Genomic DNA, 21,934 nt, shown 5'->3' with positions numbered 1-21,934 from the left:
ACTAATATGTTCATTTTCCACATTCTGGTGATAGGGAAAGACGGGGCTTAAAGCGGACCAGATCTCAGAACTTCCTCTCTGCTCTAAAAGATAAGCAGCAGCATAATAACTTTTAAAGAAAATCATTTCTTTGCTACAGCTGGTACCAATCCTGCAATAAATCTGCAGTGTCTCTATTTCCTGCTTTCACAGAAGCAGACATCGTATTAACACCCCATGTTTACAAATTAACTGCTCTGCCGAGGCAGTCAGCTGACACAGCTGAGCGATCAAATTACAGTGGCGATTAGTCCCAGATGAAGGGGAATGAAGACAGGCTAAACTCTCTAAATACGGATTAACAAGTTAACTTGCCACCAGTCTGTCTGTGTCTGCTCATAGGGTGAGCAATAAACAAATACAATAATTAATAAAATACACAAACAGATTTGTAATCTAATAGACAATATTGGTCTTGATTCATTAGAAAGGAACGTGCCTGTCAGCGCAAGTTAATGTAAGTAGCGCAATGAGCGCACGCTACATGCGGTCCTGTAGCAACTGCCAATACTTGTTAGTCCCGAGCGATAGTGACGTAGTGTGACGGTGACACATCCCCAACGCGGCTTCTACTACGTTAATTAATGTAGTAGCCGATACTTGTCAGTCCCGAGCGATGGTGATGTAGCATGACCGCAATACATTAATTAATGTAGTAGCCGATACTTGTCAGTCCCGAGCGATGGTGATGTAGCATGACCGCAATACATTAATTAATGTAGTAGCCGATACTTGTCAGTCCCGAGCGATGGTGCTGTAGCGTGACCGCAATACATTAATTAATGTAGTAGCCAATACTTGTCAGTCCCGAGCGATAGTGATGTAGCGTGACCGCGATACATTAATTAATGTAGTAGCCAATACTTGTCAGTCCCGAGCGATAGTGATGTAGCGTGACCACAACACATTAATTGATGTAGTAGCCAATACTTGTCAGTCCCGAGCGATAGTGATGTAGCGTGACCGCGATACATTCATTATTGTAGTAACAGCAGCGCTAGTGATGTATCGCGGTCATGCTACGTCACAATCGCACGGGACTGACAAGTATCGGCCGTTACTACAGAGTGTATGCTATGCTACCAGGACAGCACGTAATGTGCATTCATTCAAATGACCTCCCGCTTCTTACATTAACTCGTGATGACAGGCACATTGCTTTTTAATGAACCAAGCCTAATGTGTGCAATAAGAGAAATACGTATTTGTCAGAGGTGCATCTGACAAATACTGGGCTGTGAGAACCCCTCCTCTCTCTCTCTGATACAGGGGCCCACCCACCATAGCAGGTTTGGCTGTGACCATACTAATGGGAGAGGATTGTGGTGGCCCCACTTGTTATATGACACCCAGCCAATGGAAGCCCAGGCAGTGGGAGCTCCCATGAGGTGAAGGTAGAGTCCAGATGGGGGCGGACCTTACAATGTCACTAGATGCTAGACTTTCTTCTTCCTGAATGACTAGTCATGATAGTTTCAGTTGATAATCTAGCATTTGCACAGCTGTCCTCTGATTTCAGATCCTTCCTATTCCATAGCCTGCTGAGTTGGCAAATCTTCCCAATTGTCTTCCCCTCAATGAACTGTAGTGGAGCTTTTGCTCACCCTCCCCTCTGCACAAGACAGCAGAGAGCCAAGAGGTAAACTGTCACCTAGAGAAATCATGAAAGATTATTTATAGTAAAATTTCTCGCACAGGTTGTAAAGAGCAAATGTCTGCCCGTTTCTGGTTTGAATTTGGATGAAAAGGTCCTGGATAGTGTCACGTTGCACGTTAGCAACAACAATATTGTGCAAATTCATTTGAGATTTGGACTGGCATGTGTTGGGAGAAGGGTGGGCCTTGCACGCCACGCCACGCCTCCAAGTCCAGGCCTGAGTCTGGCAGAGAGGGGGTTAATTGGCTCACCTGCATGGTTTGCATAAGTAGCTGCAGCTGTCAGTATGCAGTGGGCTGTGTGTGGAGTAAGAAGGCTCCTGAAAGGCTGAGCAGCCGAGAGGGCTGCTAGGCCTGGGGCAGCAGGGACGCTGCTGAGCTGAAGTGCTGGAGGGTGTGGGCCTCCAGTATTTGTAATCCAGGAGAAGCCTGGAAAAGGTGAGTGGCCCAGGGCTGCCATTAGGCCCATGGCAGAGTGTCACTGAAGAGCCGGTGTGGCTGTTGAGAGTAAACAGGGGTGATATGCAGTAACCCCAAAGATAACCCGAGGTCAGGGTTGGCACAGAAGCAGAGTGCTGTGCCTGCAGTGTGATTGCTGAATACCCAGTGTGGTGTATTTCTGTTTCTGTTCTGGACATTGTTTTGACTGACAATAAAGCTGCATTGTTTTATTTTAACCCTAAAAAGACTCACTGGCTGGTATATTGTGACCCTTGATGCTATGATCTCCTCTCCCAATACGAGCGAAACCACAGAACATCACAAGGTGTATATGCTTTAAAGGGGAACTGAAGTAAGAGGTATACGGAGGCTGCCATATTTATTTCCTTTTAATCAATACCAGTTGCCTGGCAGCCCTGCTGGTCTATTTCTCTGCAGTAGTATCTGAATAACACCAGAAACAAGCATGCAGCTAGTCTTGTCAGATCTAACTTTAAAGTCTGAAACACCTGATATGCTGCATGCTTGTTCAGGGGCTATGGCTAATAGTATTAGAGGAAGAGGATCAGCAGGGCTGCCAGGCAACTGGTATTGCTTAAAAGGAAATAAACATGGCAGCCTCCATATACCTCTCTCTTCAGCTCCCCTTTAATGGTACATGTGATCAGTTAAAGGAACAGTTTGCGGGTAAACTGGAACGAGAGCTTGCTGTATGATGAACAGGCATGGTCAATGAGATGCAAATAATTACGAGTTGATGCAGTATCATGCAATTTTTGTATGCAAATGTCTGCAGCTTGAAAATGAACTAATCAAATCCTGCTGAGGGAAAATTTGATTGGTCCATTTTTAATATGCATACATTTGCATACAAAATTTGCATAATACTGAATCAACTCGAAATTATTTGCATCTCACTGACCATCCCTAATGATTAAAAGGGAGAAAAACATTTCCAAGCCAAATTATTTATTTGGCCTGAGGCCTTTCTTTGGATTTGTCGCTTAGCAACTACAAAAAAAAAAAAAACTTGTAATATTTGTATTAATGGTAACAAAAATCATTCCTTGAAGCACCATTTTTAAACAAAATAAAAGTCAGTATAGTTTTGACATCTTACAAGAAGAGTAAATGTAACCACTTCGCCATATCTGGACGCATATATCCGTCCAGATAGGCAGTGGTGCTGCAGCCGTGTGGTGCGCCCCCGCTGCCTCCCGCTGCCCCCCCGATCAGTGAATGGGAATATAATTCCCATTCACCGATCCAAGTCCCCGGCAGAAATACCGACGCTTTCTCATCAGAGAGCGTGGTATTTCTGCCCCCAGGAAACAACTTCTCTTCATTTTAGTTCCTAGATGCGACATCGTTCGCATCTAGGAACTTTTTGAATGTGGCCATCTTGTGGCCAAATAGTAAACTGCACCCACATACCTGTATTGAATAAAAAATACATTATTTTACATCTAAAATTGGCTATTTACCTCCCAAACTAAAATTACCCAAATACATTTTTGTATTAAAAAAAATAATAAAAAAAATTACAATTAAAAAAAAAAAAACTACATAAATAGTTACCTAAGGGTCTGAACTTTTTAAATATACATGTCAAGAGAGTATCTTATTACATTTTTTAAAATTATAAGCTTGTAAATAGTGATCGACGCAAATTGAAAAAATGCACCTTTATTTCTAAATAAAATATCGGCGCCATAAATTGTGATAGGGACGTAATTTAAATGGTGTAATAAGCGGGACAAATGGGCACATAAAATACACGGGTTTTAATTACTGTAGCATGTATTAATTTTAAACTATAATGGCTAAAAACTGAGAAATAATGTTTTTTTTCCATTTCTATCTTAATCTTCCTGTTAAAATGTATTTACAGTAAAGTGGCTCTTAGCAAAATGTACTACCTAAAGAAAGCCTAATTAGTGGCGGAAAAAACGAGATATAGATCAATTAATTTTGATAAGTAGCGATAAAGTTATTAGCGAATGAATGGGAGGTGAACATTGCTTGGATGCATAAGATTTTCGAAGCTGTAGGCTGAAGTGGAGGAACTGTAGTGAAAGTAACATAATGAATACAATTGCTTATTAATTAATTTATAAATTATTTAGTGTTTGCCCATTGTAAAATCTTTCCTCTCCATGATTTACTTTCTAAAAAATTAGCACCGGCGGCCACATCTTTAGTTCTGCCAGGTGATCTCTGCGGAATATTTTTTCCCTGAGAATTCCGAAGCCAGTGAAAATATTGCCTGGTCTCCCAGAATGCTCTGAGAGGAGAATTCTGCATTGCTAAATGGCCTAGGCCAGGCATGGGCAAACTTGGCCCTCCAGCTGTCAAGGAACTACAAGTCCCACAATGCATTGCAGCAGGAGTCTGACAGCCACAGTCATGACTCATAAAGGCAAATGCATTGTGGGACTTGTAGTTCCGTAGCAGCTAGAGGGCCGAGTTTGCCCATGCCTGGCCTAGGCTGTGATATCACAAGGAGGGAGAGGCTACATACCAATATACAGCAATATATAGATATACGAATTGTTTATGATGTAGAAATCAGGAAAATGACTGTAAAGGTGAGAATCCTGAATCATTTACTGAATTCTACGATACCATAAGTCATTACAAAGCCTCTAATTTTCACCTAAAAGTGTCATCCCTCCTTCCCTGGTTTAAAGTTTATAATTCAGTTTCATCTGGTGATTGTCACTTACCTGGGCTGATATCTGAAGATTCTTCATCTTTTACTATAGCCAGGATTTTGCCCTCCTCCGCAGACTGCTGTTCACTCCTCACATATGTCTCTTCTTCTTCCTCTTTAATTGTCCTCATCATGTCACCCTCCTCCATAGACTGCTGTTCACTCCTCACATATGTCTCTTCTTCTTCCTCTTTAATTGTCCTCATCATGTCACCCTCCTCCATAGACTGCTGTTCACTCCTCACATATGTCTCTTCTTCTTCCTCTTTAATTGTCCTCATCATGTCACCCTCCTCCATAGACTGCTGATCACTCCTCACATACGTCTCTTCTTCTTCTTTACTTGTCCTCCTCATGCCACCCTCCTCCATAGACTGCTGATCACTCCTCACATATGTCTCTTCTTCTTCCTCTTTACTTGTCCTCATCATGTCACCCTCCTCCATAGACTGCTGATCACTCCTCACATACGTCTCTTCTTCTTCTTTACTTGTCCTCATCATGTCACCCTCCTCCATAGACTGCTGATCACTCCTCACATACGTCTCTTCTTCTTCTTTACTTGTCCTCATCATGTCACCCTCCTCCATAGACTGCTGATCACTCCTCACATACGTCTCTTCTTCCTCTTTACTTGTCCTCATCAGGTCACCCTCCTCCATAGACTGCTGATCACTCCTCACATATGTCTCCTCTTCCTCTTTACTTGTCCTCCTCATGCCACCCTCCTCCATAGACTGCTGATCACTCCTCACATATGTCTCTACTTCTTCCTCTTTATTTGTCCCAACAATTATATTCTCCTCTTCAGTTGGCTGATCACTTCTTACATACATTTCTCTGTCTTCCTCTTTAACTCCAAATTTAGAAACCATTAAATCTTCACCCTACGTAGACAAAATGATGGAAAGTAATACTATTAACGGGTTAGCACTAATGAGCTGAGACTAGGTTATAGAAGCAGAACTGCAATCTACCTGCCCCCGGGAAAGATCTGCCAGGCGGGAACCCAGTTACCATCTAGCCCCCCCCCCCCCAGCTTCCTCAGGGACCCAAGCGCTATTGTGGCCACTACTGGCACTGTGTGTGAGCAGTGGAGCATTACACATCACCTGCATCCGGCGGTGGGACAGGTCCTCCTTACTCTTTTGTGTAGCTCCACGCTGTGTAGCCAATCCACCATGCGTCTCCCATCATGTGACAGGCATCATGAGGTGCCTGTGATTGGCTGCACTGTAGAGGAGAAGCATGTAACTCTGCTGCCACTTCTCTGTGTTTAAAGCGGAATTTAACCCTGCATTTCAACTTTGCTCTAAAACATTATTTACAGCATATTATATGCAACCAGCATTTTTTTTTACTAGACCAGCATTGGAAGGGTTACACACAGAGCTTTAAAGTTCCTGGAGAGAACTGCTCCCCAGCTGAAGTTTAGATAGATACATTCTGTTTACTTAAATGTAACAAGTGTGGAATGTGACTCACTCTCTGACTGTGCAGGAGCTGGAGGACAGCCAAAGAGTGTGTAACATTCCTCACTTGTTACATTCTGTTGACTTAAATGTATCTATCTAAACTTCAGCTGGGTCCACAGAACTCTAATGCTGCATACACACTTGAGATAAAAGTCTTTGGAAAATGAAAGATCACAGACCAATTTTACCCCATTCCATGTAGTATGAGAGCCATACCTACACAGCCTATTCTATGGAGCTGAACTCCCCATCAGATAAAATCTTTGCAAGATGCTGCAGACAAAGATGCTGTACACATTCAAAAGATCATTATCTGCAAAAGATCTCTTCCTGCAATAGATCCATTCCTGCAAAATGCATTCATAGTCTATGAGATCTGCAGATCATCATACACACCTTGTTTAACAGACTTCATCTGCATATCTGGCAATCATCTGCAGATCTAAAAATCCATCCTGGTGGATCTGATCTGCAGATGACTGCCTATTAAACAAGGTGTGTATGATGATCTGCAGATCGCATAGACTATGAATGCATTTTGCAGGAATGGATCTATTGCAGGAAGAGATCTTTTGCAGATAATGATCTTTTGAATGTGTACAGCATCTTTGTGTGCAGCATCTTGCAAAGATTTTATCTGATGGGGTGTGCAGCTCCATAGAATAGACTGTGTAGAGTATGGCTCTCATACTACATGGAATGGGGTAAAATTGGTCTGTGATCTTTCATTTTCCAAAGACTTTTATCTCAAGTGTGTATGCAGCATAAAGCTCTGTGTGTAACCCTTCCAATGCTGGTCTAGTAAAAAAAAAAAATGCTGGTTGCATATAATATGCTGTAAATAATGTTTTAGAGCAAAGTTGAAATGCAGGGTTATATTCCGCTTTAACTCTGCATTTGCTGACAGCAGTGGGCCCCTTTAGCCCCACCTCCCCTGCAATGGTGGGAGCTGCAGAGGTTATTGTTAACCACCCTGGCGTTCTGATTAAATCGCCAGGGTGGCTGCGGGAGGGTTTTTTTTAAATAAAAAAAAAACTATTTCATGCAGCCAACTGAAAGTTGGCTGCATGAAAGCCCACTAGAGGGCGCTCCGGAGGCGATCTTCCGATCGCCTCCGGCGCCCAGAATAAACAAGGAAGGCCGCAATGAGCGGCCTTCCTTGTTTTGCTTATTTCGTCGCCATAGCGACGAGCGGAGTGACGTCATCGACGTCAGCCGACGTCCTGACGTCAGCCGCCTCCGATCCAGCCCTTAGCGCTGGCCGGAACTTTTTGGGCTCAGGCGGCTGGGGGGACCCTCTTTCGCCGCTGCTCGCGGCGGATCGCCGCAGAGCGGCGGCGATCAGGCAGCACACGCGGCTGGCAAAGTGCCGGCTGCGTGTGCTGCTTTTTATTTGACAAAAATCGGCCCAGCAGGGCCTGAGCGGCAGCCTCTGGCGGTGTTGGACGAGCTGAGCTCGTCCAGACCGCTCAGCAGGTTAAGCACCTGCTACGTTATCCTGCCCAGTAGTACTTACTGAGACAGATAGGTTTAGCATGGAGGGAGAGTAAATATGATGTCAGAGGGTGTGGCTGAGGTGAACATTGTCTACACTTATACATAGTTACATAGTTATTTGGGTTGAAAAAAGACATACGTCCATAGAGTTCAACCAGAGAACAAAGTACAACACCAGCCTGCTCCCTCACATATCCCTGTTGATCCAGAGGAAGGCGAAAAACCCTCATCACTCGCTCTTGGGTGTGGCTGGAATAAAAGGAGTATACGTAGTTTCCTACCCGGTACAAAACCATGGATGACAACAGACATCTTAGTGCTCCAGGCCAATCATCTTGCATGTGCTTGCAAAACAAAGTAGTAAATCTAGGTATGCACCAGATGAATAGAGATGTCGCGAAGATCAAATTACGGACACCGAACTCTAACGTCCGTAAAAGTTCGAGTTCGCGCAAACCAGGCGAACCACCATAGACTTCAATGGGCAGGTGAATTAAAATTAAAACCTACAGGGACTCTTTCTGGCCACAAAAATGATGGAAAAGTTGTTTCAAGGGGTCCAACACCTGGACTGTGGCATGCCGGAGGGGGATCCATGCCAAAAGTCCCACCAAAAAATTACGGAGTTGATGCAGAGTCGGGTTTTAATCCCTAAAGGGCAGAAATCACAGTACATTCCTACATTTTAGGAATAAAGGGCTGCTTGTAAATATCTAGAGTGGTCATGTAAGGGTTATGCCCGCTTCACACTGACAGACCAAACGCCGCGTTTACCAAGATTGAGCGCTGAGAGGTCTGTAAGGCCCTTAGGTGTCATCCCTCACCCCACCCACTGGCACCCTCCCCATCTGCCACACCATCATCCCTCACCCCACCCACTGGCACCCTCTCCATCATCTGCCACACCATCATCCATCACCCCACCCACAGGCACCCCCTTTATCATCTGTCACACCATCATCCCTCACCCCACCCACAGGCACCCCCTTCATCATCTGTCACACCATCATCAGTGATGCTCAGATACCCCGCAATCACGGATCCGCATGCGGCCGTGATTATTGGAGCCGCATCCGTATCTACCCGTGATCGCGTGTCGTCTTTTTTTCCGCAACCGGCTCGACCCGTGTTCAGCATTGTTGAAATCCGCAGTGTCGTGGGCAGTCGTAACCCGTAATGCTTCATGCGTATCGCCATGCCGCCATGCGTACAAATGTACGTGTTGAATAGCTGAGATTGCGCATGCGCAAGCGTATCAGTAGTTAATGCGGACATAAAAATCCGCATGTACTGTATGTTTGTGTCGTATTGTTCAATGCGTATGAGTGGGTACCCGTACTGACTAACTGCGCATGCGCATGCGTATCAGTAGTTAATGCGGACATAAAAATCCGCATGTATGTTCGTGTCGTATTGTTCAATGCGTATGAGTGGGTACCCGTACTGACTAACTGCGCATGCACATGCGTATCAGTAGGCAATGCGGACATAAAAATCCGCATGTAGCCTCCCCTCCTGTGATTGGTCGCTCTAGCCTGCGTCAGGGGCCTCTGATTGGCCCAGTGACATGTATTGGGAAAAATCCGTATCACGGCCGCATCAAGGCCGTGATTACGGGTCGTGACCCGTCTTTTTGTACGCATGCGGATCACAGCACCCGGATCACGGCCTTCGTGATGCGAAAAAAATGGCCGTGAATCACGCGTACCCGTGATCACGGCCATTCGTGAGAGCACCACTGACCATCATCCCTCACCCCACCCACTGGCACCCTCCCCATCTGCCACACCATCATCCCTCACCCCAGCCACTGGCACCCTCTCCATTATCTGCCACACCATCATCCCTCACCCGACCCACTGACACCCCCTCCATCATCTGCCACACTATCATCCCTTACCCCACCCACTGGCACCCCCTCCATCATCTGCCACACCATGATCCCTCACCCCACCCACTGGCACCCCCTCCATCATCTGCCACATTATCATCCCTCACCCCACCCACTGGCACCCCCTCCATCATCTGCCACACTATCATCCCTCACCACACCCACTGGCACCCCCTCCATCTGCCACACCATCATCCCTCACCCCACCCACTGGCACCCCCTCCATCATCTTCCACACTATCATCCCTCACCCCACCCACAGGCACCCCCTCCATCATCTGCCACACCATCATCCCTCACCCCACCCACTGGCACCCCCTCCATCATCTGCCACATTATCATCCCTCACCCCACCCACTGGCACCCCCTCCATCATCTGCCACACTATCATCCCTCACCACACCCACTGGCACCCCCTCCATCTGCCACACCATCATCCCTCACCCCACCCACTGGCACCCCCTCCATCATCTTCCACACTATCATCCCTCACCCCACCCACAGGCACCCCCTCCATCATCTGCCACACCATCATCCCTCACCCCACCCACTGGCACCCCTCCATCATCTGCCACACTATCATACCTCACCCCACCCACTGGCACCCCCTCCATCATCTGCCACACCATCATCTCTCACCCCACCCACTGGCACCCCCTCCATCATCTGCCACACTATCATCCCTCACCCCACCCACTGGCACCCCCTCCATCATCTGCCACACCATCATCCCTCACCCCACACACTGGCACCCCCTCCATCATCTGCCACACTATCCCTCACCCCACCCACTGGCACCCCCTCCATCATCTGCCACACCATCATCCCTCACCCCACCCACTGGCACCCCCTCCATCATCTGCCACACCATCATCCCTCACCCCACCCACAGGCACCCCCTTCATCATCTGCCACACCATCATCCCTCACCCCACCCACAGGCACCCTCCCCATTTGCCACACCATCATCCCTCACCCCCCCCCCCACAGGCACCCCCTTCATCATCTGCCATCATCTTAAAATACGCGTCCGCACACTTCCATATTTTAAAAACAGGAAGTGAGCACAATCGAGTGTCACTGTTTGGATCCCGGCCAGAAGGTTATACCGCATACTAACGCGGTAATCCCCGAAGGCCTGTTTTTGGTGGTGCATCCCCCGGGCTGCACTGCACCGCTGCCACCAACACTGAGTCTGAAGCCGGCCTAAAAGAAAAACATTTCTTTGCTACAGCTGATACAATAAATCTGCAGTTTGCCTACTTCCTGTCAGGTGACACAGCTAAGGGATCAAATTACAACTTGTGCTTAGTCACAGATGAGGGGAATTAGACAGGCTAAACTATCTAAAGACATACAAAGTGCATTTATCTTTGTTTTCCTTCTGTCCAGTGCAAGAGTTCCTGACAAACTCCTTTCCAACATGCCGGTGACAAGCAAGCACCAATCTGCTGGTAGGATATAGATGTCTCTTATTGGAGAAAAGTGTGTCCCTCAGGCCCTCCTACCTGATACTGACGAGTGTAGTTGTGATCTTCTTGTGGACAATCCTGGGAATAATGAGGACCTGTACATCCCTCTGGTGGGTTTCTGTTACTGGATCCATCTGTAGAAATCACACACTGACTGAATACTTTGCTTCTATGTGATTATCAGATGAGGGGGATCTAGGTGGACCCTTCGTACTGCTCCCACCTTTACAAGAAATTAAAGACTCCTCTTACCTGGTGATGTGAGGGGCTGAATCTTTATCATGATGTCCTTGTAGAGGTCCTTGTGTCCTCCTATACACTGCCCCTCCTGCATGGAGAAATAAACATCCTGACACCTTATAGGAACCTGTCACCCACAATGATACAGTCACCATCCAGACACAACCCTTGCTGTTACTGGATAATGTCCCATAATTCCCAGCACCACTTACCTCTCCTATCAGCAGCTCCATCATCTTGTGGATGACATCCAGAACCTTTTCCTTGTTTCTCTCTGGTGTCAGGAAGTAAGGTGGGGACTCTGTGATACGGGATGAGCCATGGAGTCTACTCCTAGACATCAATACTGTACCAGATGTCTTCTTCACAACTTCATAATCCTGTATAATAACAAACAGAAACAATCATCACCATGTACATTGCCAGAATCCTCCTCAGTTTTCGAGTCAAATCTCGGATGTCACACAACCTCCCAGAATCCCCCTCACCTCTCCGGTCATCAAGTAGATGATTTCCAGGGTGAGGTCCAGTATCTTTTCGGTTATGTAATTCATGTGCATCCTCAGTGATGTGGTCATGTGACCTATTTAAGACACAAAACCAGAAATGTCTCTGTCAGATAAGAAGATCATCCGGTGATGTGAGGGGCGGCTGATTTTCCATCATGATGTCCTTGCAGAGGTCCTTCCATATACAGCCACTCCTGCATGGAGAAACAGACGGCGACCTCCTGACAATCAGGGCTTCATCAGAGGGACAAACAAATCAGAAGTTCTAAAAAAAAACAAAACAAAAAAACCTCTTATATATTAACGTGTGCTGCCAGTTCCAACAATGGCCTTTCCCTACTTCCTCTCCAGACCAGAACTTCCTGTCTGTGGAGCCTTTCCTAGTCACCAGCTGGTGGAGAACAGTGGAACTGCAGTCTCCAGGAATTATTCTTGCCAGTTCAAAAAAAAAAAAACTTGCTAAGGTAAGGCCCCATTTACACTTAATCAGCTGGTAGGCGCTTTTTTTTCCTCCATAGCGGTGCATTATGAAAAATCTTTCAGTTATAAAATGCATATAGTGTGAACTGAGCCATTGGGAAACATGAACATTACTTTGAAAATCAGTTGTCCTTTCAGTTATAACTAAGAGCAACTGATTAAGGGGCGGTTCCCACTACACGCAGATTGGATGCAGGATGGATGCAGAAAAACGGACTCCAAGGAATGCCTGTTGCCCGGGCCTGTTTCCACTAAACGCAATTTTTCTGATGCAGATTTTCCCTATAGGCAGGCATTCATTGGAGTCAGTTTTTCTGCATCCAATCTGCGTGCAGTGGAAATAGGTCCTAAGTGTAAATGGGGCCTAAACCTGTGACCTTCCAGTTTGCAGTATCTGGTAGCCTTTGTGCCCGTCAGTTAGCAGTTACTATTATTATTAGATATCGTTGTTGTGTGCGCATACATTTAAAATTGGTGCAGCCAAATTTTGGCGCAGGGCTAAGCTGAAAGACAGCTCACCTTGTGCCTGCTGAAATTACTGGGTGCTGTTAATGCTATTTCCCCTCCAAGTTGTTGCAACTCCGAATTACATATTTTTTTCCAATATGAGTTCCGGAAATGGGCGGCACCCAAATCATTGGTGCAAATTTGCGCCAAAATTAGCCGTCTTGATGGAGTACCCCCCCATATAGTATTAGGTAAAATAGGTAGCTATGTGTGCCCCCATATTGTATTAGTAAGCAGCTATGTGTGCCCCCATATAGTATTAGTAGGTAGCCATGTGTGCCCCCTCATAGTATTATTAGGTAGTATTAGGTGTATTCCCTTCCGGGTTAGCAGTATCAGCAGCCTTTTTGCCCCTCAGCAGTATTAGGGAGCCATGTGGAGGCCCAATAACATTATTAGGTAGCTATGTGTGCCCCCAGATAGCATAGTGGAGAAATGAAGTAATTCAGACACAAAAGCAAAACACAGATCTGATCTTTTATTATTATTAGGCGATCTTCCTCACAAAACAGATCAGCAAAATAAAATGATAAAAACAAAAATAACATACAACTTACAGCAACAAGAAGAAGAGAGAATAACAATGATAAAAGCAGCCTTCACAGTCAACAAAAAGCAATTAAATTAGGTATTTATTCTAAAAGGCGTCATATTTCATAAAAGCCCCACCCAGGCAAAATGTTCTCCCAGAACAAGGCTGACACTGGAGAATGTATGTATTTGTATTTCTACTATTCAATGTCATGACTGTACAGTGTCTTGTATTTCTTATGTATATTTGTTCACCATTATTTGTTTGTACTATGTACAGCGCTAGGGAATATTGGCACTATATAAATAACTAGAGTTAGAGATGGCCTGACCAGTTCGCCGGTGGACAGTTTCCGGTGAATTTCCGCTGTTTGCGTTCTCGGCGAACTGCGAACGTATAGTTTGACCCGCTCCATATACATCATCATGGAGCCCAACTTTGACCCCTTGCCTCACAGTCAGCAGACACATGGCAGCCAATCAGCTAGCACCCCCGCCTGGACCCCCCACCCCCCAGTTGCAGTGGCCATATTGGATTCATTCTCTGCTGGCTGCTGACTGTTAGTGAAAGCAGGGTCAGACTTGCTGCAGATAGGTAGGGAAAGCATTAGCTAGGCCTTTGTTCTTGTTCCTCACTTGCTGTGAAAACACCCTTTTTGAGAGATAGTACATCGGTCTCCTGTATTTTTTTTGTGTGTGACACTCCACAGCCCACTGACACCCAGAGCTGTGTGCACAACACTACTTGCTGTTGCTACATTAAGTTGCATGCACAGTACCACTCCAGTGCATTATTTATAGGAATTGAATGTGATTTCTGCCATTTGGGGTTTAAAACCAACTTTGGGTCACCTCCGTAATTTTTGGTGGGACTTTTGGCATGGATCCTCCTCTGGCATGCCACAATCCAGGTGTTAGATCCCTTGAAACAACTTTTCCATCACTTTTGTGGCCAGAAACAGTCTTTGTAGATTTTAAAATTCGCCTGCCCACACTGCCATGTGGTCAGTGGCCAGCACTACCGATCCTCCCCGCAGCACTACCGATCCCTCCCGGAGGACTCGAGGGCATCTAATCACGCCCTTCTCTTGCTGGGTAGGTACTGGTATACCGGTAATGGCACTGTTTACTTGCTTGTTGGTGGGGCGCACAATCAGTAGCACATTTAGCCTTACATTTGGACCATAAGACGCAGGAACTTTTCCCCACACTTTTGGTGGAGAAAAAGTGCGTCTTATGGTCTGAAAAATTTATGGAATTTACTGCATTCTACTATATGTCACTGCAGGGCCTCTAATTTTCACCTAAAAGTGCCATCCCTCCTTCCCTGGTTTCAAGTTTATCATTAAGTTTCATCTGGTGATTGTCACTTACCTGTGCTGATATCTGAAGAAGATTCATCTTTCACTATAGCCAGGATTTCACCCTCCTCCACAGATTGCTGATCATAGGTCTCTTCATCTTCCTCTTTCACTATTACTAAGATGTCATTGTTCTCCGTGGACAGCTGATCGTCACTCATAGAGCTCTCCTCGTCTTCCTCTTTGACTGTCCTCATGATTTCGCCCTCCTCCATAGACTGCTGATCACTAATCACATATGTCTCTTCTTCATCTTTCTCTTTTACCTCAACTTTCAAAACAATCAAATCTTCACCCTAAATCCACAGAAAGAAAGAAAAAATAGCACCCTTAACCTATCAGTGCTAATAAACTGAGACAATAACGTGGACTATAAGTCTTTTCTTTATGTTGACCTTTACGTCCACCTACCTGATGACGGAGATAGTTTGTGTGATCTTCCTGTGGACAATCCTGGGAGTAAAGAGGACCTGTACGTCTCTCTGGAGGGTTTCTGTTACTGGATCCATCTGTAGGAAACACACACACTGACTGATTACATCATCTCTATGTGATTATCAGATGATGGTGGATCTAGGTGGTCCCTCTGTACTGCCCTCTACAAGAAGTGAAAGTCTTCTCTTACCGGGTGATGTGAGGGGCGGCTGATTCTCCATCATGGTGTCCTTGTGTCTTTCTAAATACTGCCACTCTTCTACAGAAAAATAGATGGTGACATCCTGACTCCTTATAGAGGAATTCTCAATATATTGCCCTGTGGCTTAATAGCCTTTGCTGCCAGTCCCAACAATGGCCTTTCTCTGCTTCCACCTACTTCACCTCTCAACCAGAATTCTGTAGGTCCCGTCCCCTTCTTGATCACCATCTAGTGGAAAAAAGAGGAGCTGCAGTCTGCTGCAATTTATTTTGGCAAAGTTCTGCATCCAGGCTTTTCCCACCTAAATTAACTTCTCGCTCTCAGCTCTCGATTTGCAACCTTTGCCCCCCACCTCAAACATTTCTAAGGGCTGGTTCACACTGTGAGAGATTGCGCTCAGTTTTCTAATCGGCAGCAATCTGCTAAGCACTAGAGCAGTGTTACCCTATAAGGGTGCACTCACAACAGCGTTTTGTACCATTTTTAGTGATTTTTCCTAAAGGAATGTACAAAAACGCACATTTCTTTAAAAACCACTCTGAAAATTGCTTTACAAAATCGCAATTGCAATTTGTAGTGTGAACCAGGGCTGGCTCACACTGCAAAAGCTTTAAAAGTATTAGTGATTTGATGTATTGCTATGCCTATGGGTGATTTTTTTAAAAAGTCACATCGCTTAAAGTAACCTTGAGCTGAAGAAATTAGAAAAAAATCAATACTTACCCGCAGCTTCCTCCAGCAGCATAAACACGTGGGAGCCTCTCGCCGTCCTCCCGCAGTCTGCCGTCCTCCCGCGGTCTGCCGTTCAGCCGCGATCAGCCTCGGTAACTGTCTCAGTGGTGTCCAGTCTGGGTCTTCTGCGCACTTAAGCTCTCTATGTCACGTCCCTGTCTTCATTATTACCACTAGTAATATAGTGGTAACCATAAAATCCATCCTCTGCTCCTCAATCATCGTCTGGTACACGGGGGCAACGGCCAGCGACAAGTGAAAACTGCAGAGAGTCATAACCGACGCAGAGAAGATCATCGGGTCTCCTCTTCCGCCTCTCGATCTCCTCCACTCCACCAGAATGATGAAGAGAGCCACCATGATCTCCCGTGACCCCTCCCACCCAGGCAGTCGCTACTTTGAGCTCCTCCCGTTGGGCCGCCGCTATAGGACCTTACCATCCAAAACCACCAGGCTGGAGAACACCTTCTTCCCCCAAGCGGTTCGGCTGCTTAACACCAACCTTCCCCCTAGGCTCGCCTACTAGCATGCCCAGCGGGGCCGCTGCCCATCCTGGTTCTCACTGCCCAGGCTCCGGTTGGGGGCAAAATCATTGTTCTTTGTTGTCATTGTTATTATCACCATTATTACTATTACTGCCATCCCTATCCCCACTAGTGCTATGTGGTTGTACCTGCACAGAAAGCGGATATACTAGCTGCTGAACTGATGAACTGTGACACCAGTCCATCATTTTTTTTTTTGTATTAGTTGTTAATTTGTATGTGTTGAGCGTCTGTCCTCTTATACTATGTATGCAGCATGTGCACCAAAAACAATTCCGAGTACAGCTCTGCTGTACTTGGCGAAATAAAACTGATTCTGATTCTAATAAGCAAATATACCAATGTTAACTTTGTGAAAATTTTCATGAAAACCTTTTTATATTATTGTGTACCTGAGAATGGACCTTGACAGGAGGGTCCCAGCGCTGGATCGGTAGGGCGAGGAGGATGTGGGCGGCTTATCCAGAGGCTTCCCACCACTAAGGTAAAGTAACTGTATCTAACTTCTGCACTTTAACTCCGGCCAAAATGCATATCACTTATCCAAATGGCTGGATGGCGTGCTGGTTAAGGACTCTGCCTCTATCACAGGGGACTTGGGTTCAAACCTTCCTATTCAGTAAGCCAGCACCTATTCAGTAAGGAGTTCTTGGGCAAGACTCCCTAACACTGCTACTGTCCACTGAGTGTGCTCTAGTGACTGCCTCGCAAGCGCTTTGAGTCTGCAAAGAGAAAAGTGCTATACACATATTGTAATTATTAATTGATGTGATGAGTAATCAATGTTCCAATTGAATGATTGAAAAAAAAAAGTGCTTTAGTATATATTTTGGTTGACTAGTGTTCATTGAGGTAGCTACAGAATAACTCTAGTCACCATATTGGTCTGTCTGCTTTCACTACATGATATTCAATTCGACAGATGAGGACGAACACTTTCATTGCAGAGGAGGAGACTGGGGTGCAGCAGTGAGTAACTTCAGCGCCGTCAAAGGTCGGAGCTGAAGCTACTTATAAAACTCTATAATTCGGCCTCCAGCAATTGCTGGAAGCCAAATTATTTCATTCCCCACCATCCATGGCGGCCTGGAGCGTGAATAGTATTTAACATCAATGGGAATTTGTGCAGTAGCAGGATCAGCCATATCGGCTGTATCCTGCGCCCAAGTCTCCTGCGCCGATTCCTCTCGTAAGAGATGGGGAGGGGCTTGATATTGGAGGTGGAGCATGTAAGAACCAATCAGGACCACTGTGGCCTCTTCCGTGAAGGGATTGGTGGGATTATCTCCCAGAGTGCACAGCGGAGCAATGACATCACTCAGGCACAGAAGGTAAACACAGATGTGGTCTTTTATTTTCATACAACAGGAGCAACAAATCAAAACAAACCAATCTCATATTCACACGTTAGAATTGAGAAAGTCATTCCATAGTGGTGAGAACACATCTTCCAAAGCAAAACAAAACAAAAAAAATAGCGGTAACTTTCAGACGGGCACCTAATGGGGTTGATTCACTAAAGGAAATAGCGCAAGTAATCTCCTGGTACTCGCACTATTCTTTAAATGTAATGTGCTGCATGCTACGCATTCCATTAGCCGCGTACTGCGCTTAATCACAGAAGCGCACGCTATGCTGTGGGTAGTGCAACATAGCGAACGCTATTACCTTTAGCCTTTTTCCTGCAAATAAGGAGCGCTCCTCTCCTCCCTCAGCCTACTGGGTCAATCAGAGTGCAGGGATCACGTCCAATCAGGATACAGGACCAATACAGGACGTGATCCCTGCACTCTGATTGGCCCAATAGGCTGCCTGTCACTTGACAGGCTGCCTATTAGGCCAATCAGAGTGCAGGGATCATGTCCTTTATAGTGATTGGACGCAAAGGGGCTCAGGGGGGAGAAGAGTTGGATAATTGTGGCTGTGTACAATTAATAAGCTGACACATCATTGCATTCCAACAGTTCTGGAGGTGTGTTTAGCTTTCAGGGACATGAAAGAGAGGATTTGCATATTCAGCAGTGAAGCATTGTGGGAGACCTCATATACTCACTCCAACCTAAATAATCGCAAATACCTTCTGTTTTAAGAAAGTACATTTCTGTTTTACATAACATTTTAGTATGAGGGCTTTTTTTCTCTCTCTCTCTTTCAGCTCCTTACACACTCCTAGGAGTTCTGGATCACCATGAGCTTGCTGGGTAATATTTCGGGTTTTCCGGAGCACTGCGATCATGTTTGCATTTTACACGTTACTCCGATTTTAAAACTCTGAAAAAAAGAATACAAAAAAATTCTGATTCCAGAGTGGGCCATCGACTGCTATGGTGATCACGGGGATAAGCATTTTGCAGCATAACGCTTGCAAATCTTACAAGTTTGACCCCTGCCTGAAATGTCAACACCACCCTAATGCCTGTTGTGTATAGAAGGTGCTCCTTTACTTAGTGGAGTTTAAAATGGATCCGAGATGAACGTTTACTCATTGCATAATTGTGTTCCTTTCATATAGTTTATAGGGCATTCCTCAAGCCAAATACTTTTTTGTTTTGTTTTAATACTCTTAATTCCCTATAAACTAAGCAAGCCTCTCCCACAGCTTCTACAGAGTGCCTTGGCACTCTCAGACCCATGTAGCAAGGGCTCATGGGAGCTCAGTCTGGGCAAGAGGTGGAGGAGGTTACTAGCCAGAGATTTCAGAGGCAGAGGTGAGGAGGAGAGAAGAGTGAAGTTTTCACAGGCTGAGGGCTGGAGATACAGATCAGCTTGCCTGTGTGTAATGTGACAAATAGAACATGGCCGCTCTCATTGTATCACAGGAATAAATAATCATAAACTGTTAAAGCTGTTTGCAGCTAGATTTGCTGTGTAAACTATCTAAACTTTAGATAAGATATATAGACAAGTTACTTGTTATAGTTAGTTTTTCATCTCTGATCCGCTTTAACTCCCCCAACTAAAAGTGAACAGATACATAAAATATTTGAAAGCATTCCCTGAGTGTAAACTTTTACTTCCATTGCAGAGAATAGCACAAGTTTGTACTACTCTGCTAATCAGCAAATGTAATAATTGCTGGACAGGAGAGAGCTCTGCCTGATCTCTTCATTCTGCTCCCCCTCCCTCCTCTGGTGAATAGTAACCTTGTCATGGCAACTGACGAGTCATTTCAGCAGAGGAGGGTGGAGATGCAGAGTGAAAAACCAGGCAGAGAGCTCTCCTGGGCAGCAATGATTACATTTGCCAATTAACAGAGCCGTGAAAACTCTTTGCATTATTAATTAACATTTTTACTCGCTTACTTACTGCTTTCAATTTTCTTTTATGTACCAAGGAGGAGTACATGCTTCAATTTCAGTTTAGGGAGTTTATCTCACTTCAACATATGAACTAAAACAAGAGTTCAAGAGTAACTTCTTTGGCAAGAAAAAAATGAAGGTTTTCCCACACTCTGCACCAGATACCAGGCACTCCATAGAATTTATTTGCAGGTAAAATCTTTCCCACATTCTGAACATGAAGGCATGCGATCACTTATGCAACTTCTCATGTCGAAAGAGATTTCTTGAACTAATAAAACCTTTTCCACACTGTGAACACGAGAAGGGACGCTCGCCTGTGTGCGTTCTTTGATGGATGAGGAGGTCTGGTTTTGAGAAAAAACCCTTTCCACACTCTGAACAGGAATAAGGATACTCGCCTGTGTGTCTTCTTAGGTGGGTAAAGAGGTGACTTTTCCGAATGAAAGCTTTCCCACACTCTGAACATGAAAAGGGGCGTTCTCCAGTGTGAATTCTCTGGTGTATGCAAAGATCTGCTCTGGAAGTGAAAACTTTCCCGCACTCTGGACACAAAAAAGGAGGCCCAATGGAAGGAACTGTCTGGTGTTTAAGAATGTGACAATTTAGGATGTATGTTTTCCCACACTCTGAGCATGAAGAAGGTGGCTCAACTTTGTGAGCTTTCTGGTGTTCCCTATACTTTCTTTTGTCAATGAAGCATTTCCCACACTCTGAGCACGAAAAGGGCCGCTCTCCACTGTGGGTCCTGTGGTGTCTGAGGAGATCTGCGTTGGAGTGGAGTCCTTTTCCACACTGTGAACACTTATAAGGATACTTTCCTGTGTGACTTCTCTGGTGTGCCAGAAGATGAGTTTTCCGGATGAAAGCTTTCCCACACTCTAAACATGAAAAAGGACGTTCACCAGTGTGAATTCTCATGTGTCTGAGAAGGTCTGCCCTAGAAATGAAACCTTTCCCACAATCCGAGCATGAAAATGGACGACTGCCAGTGTGATTTTTCTGGTGTGCAAGAAGGTGTCTTTTCAGTATAAAAGATTTCCCGCACTCTGAGCATGGAAATGGACGTTCAGCAGTATGAATCCTCTGGTGTCTAAAAACATCTGTATTAGAAGTGAAACATTTCCCACACTCTGAGCATGAAAAGGGCCAATCACTGGTGTGACTTTTTTGATGTGTAAAGAGGTGACTTTTCAAACCAAAAGTTTTCCCACACACTGAACATGAAAAAGGGAGCTGACCATCATGGACTCTCTGGTGTCTGAGAAAATCTACTTTAGAAATGAAATCTTTTCCACACACTGTGCACCTAAAAGGAGAATTATGTGTGTGACTTCTCTGGTGCATAACAAGATCGTGTTTATATGTTCCAAACTGTGAGCATGACAAGAGACTCTCCCCTGTGTGCTCCTTCTGATGAGCAACAAGATGTGATTTACTAGAAGATTCCTCAGGATTAGAGGGATCCGGTGATCTCACCTCATGGTAAAGTCTGTGATGTGTATTTCCAGTAATGGGGTATCCCGAAGGAGAACATTGTGTGACGCCATTATCTTCTGCAGCAGGGGAGATAAGACGTCCCTCCGAGGGGCTCCCCATATTCTGCCCATCTGCTGGGGAAAGATTATTATTAGTAACAGTACATTCATGTTCCATGTATTGCAGTCAGCAGTCATGTATGTTGGTCTGGCAGAAAGGCTATGTATTGCAGGCAGTAGTCATATGTTGGTCTGGCAGTTCGGCTATGTATTGCAGATAGCAGTCATGTATGTTGGTCTGGCAGTCAGGCTATGTATCGCAGTCAGCAGTCATGTATGTTGGTCTGGCAGAAAGGCTATGTATTGCAGGCAGTAGTCATATGTTGGTCTGGCAGTCAGGCTATGATTTGCAGACAGCAGTCATGTATGTT

The 21,934-nt window shown here is 45.3% G+C and overlaps 1 protein-coding gene across 1 annotated transcript in view; it reads right to left on the bottom strand.

The window, feature by feature from the left end:
* The window catches only part of LOC137537062 (uncharacterized), a 56,057-nt gene that overhangs the window by 19,355 nt on the left and 14,768 nt on the right, over positions 1 to 21,934 (bottom strand). Inside the window, exons 7-13 of the mRNA XM_068259208.1 lie at positions 15,224 to 15,321; positions 14,826 to 15,108; positions 11,913 to 12,007; positions 11,637 to 11,804; positions 11,437 to 11,512; positions 11,221 to 11,318; positions 4,863 to 5,736 (exon numbers count right to left, since the gene is read on the bottom strand). Of these exons, the coding sequence (XP_068115309.1) occupies positions 4,863 to 5,736; positions 11,221 to 11,318; positions 11,437 to 11,512; positions 11,637 to 11,804; positions 11,913 to 12,007; positions 14,826 to 15,108; positions 15,224 to 15,321 (1,692 nt within the window). The remainder of the gene's footprint in view (positions 1 to 4,862; positions 5,737 to 11,220; positions 11,319 to 11,436; positions 11,513 to 11,636; positions 11,805 to 11,912; positions 12,008 to 14,825; positions 15,109 to 15,223; positions 15,322 to 21,934) is intronic.

The sequence above is a fragment of the Hyperolius riggenbachi genome, chromosome 10 (assembly GCF_040937935.1).
Source record: "Hyperolius riggenbachi isolate aHypRig1 chromosome 10, aHypRig1.pri, whole genome shotgun sequence".
In the NCBI taxonomy this organism is placed as follows: domain Eukaryota; kingdom Metazoa; phylum Chordata; class Amphibia; order Anura; family Hyperoliidae; genus Hyperolius; species Hyperolius riggenbachi.
This window is presented reverse-complemented; position numbering and strand designations above follow the sequence as displayed.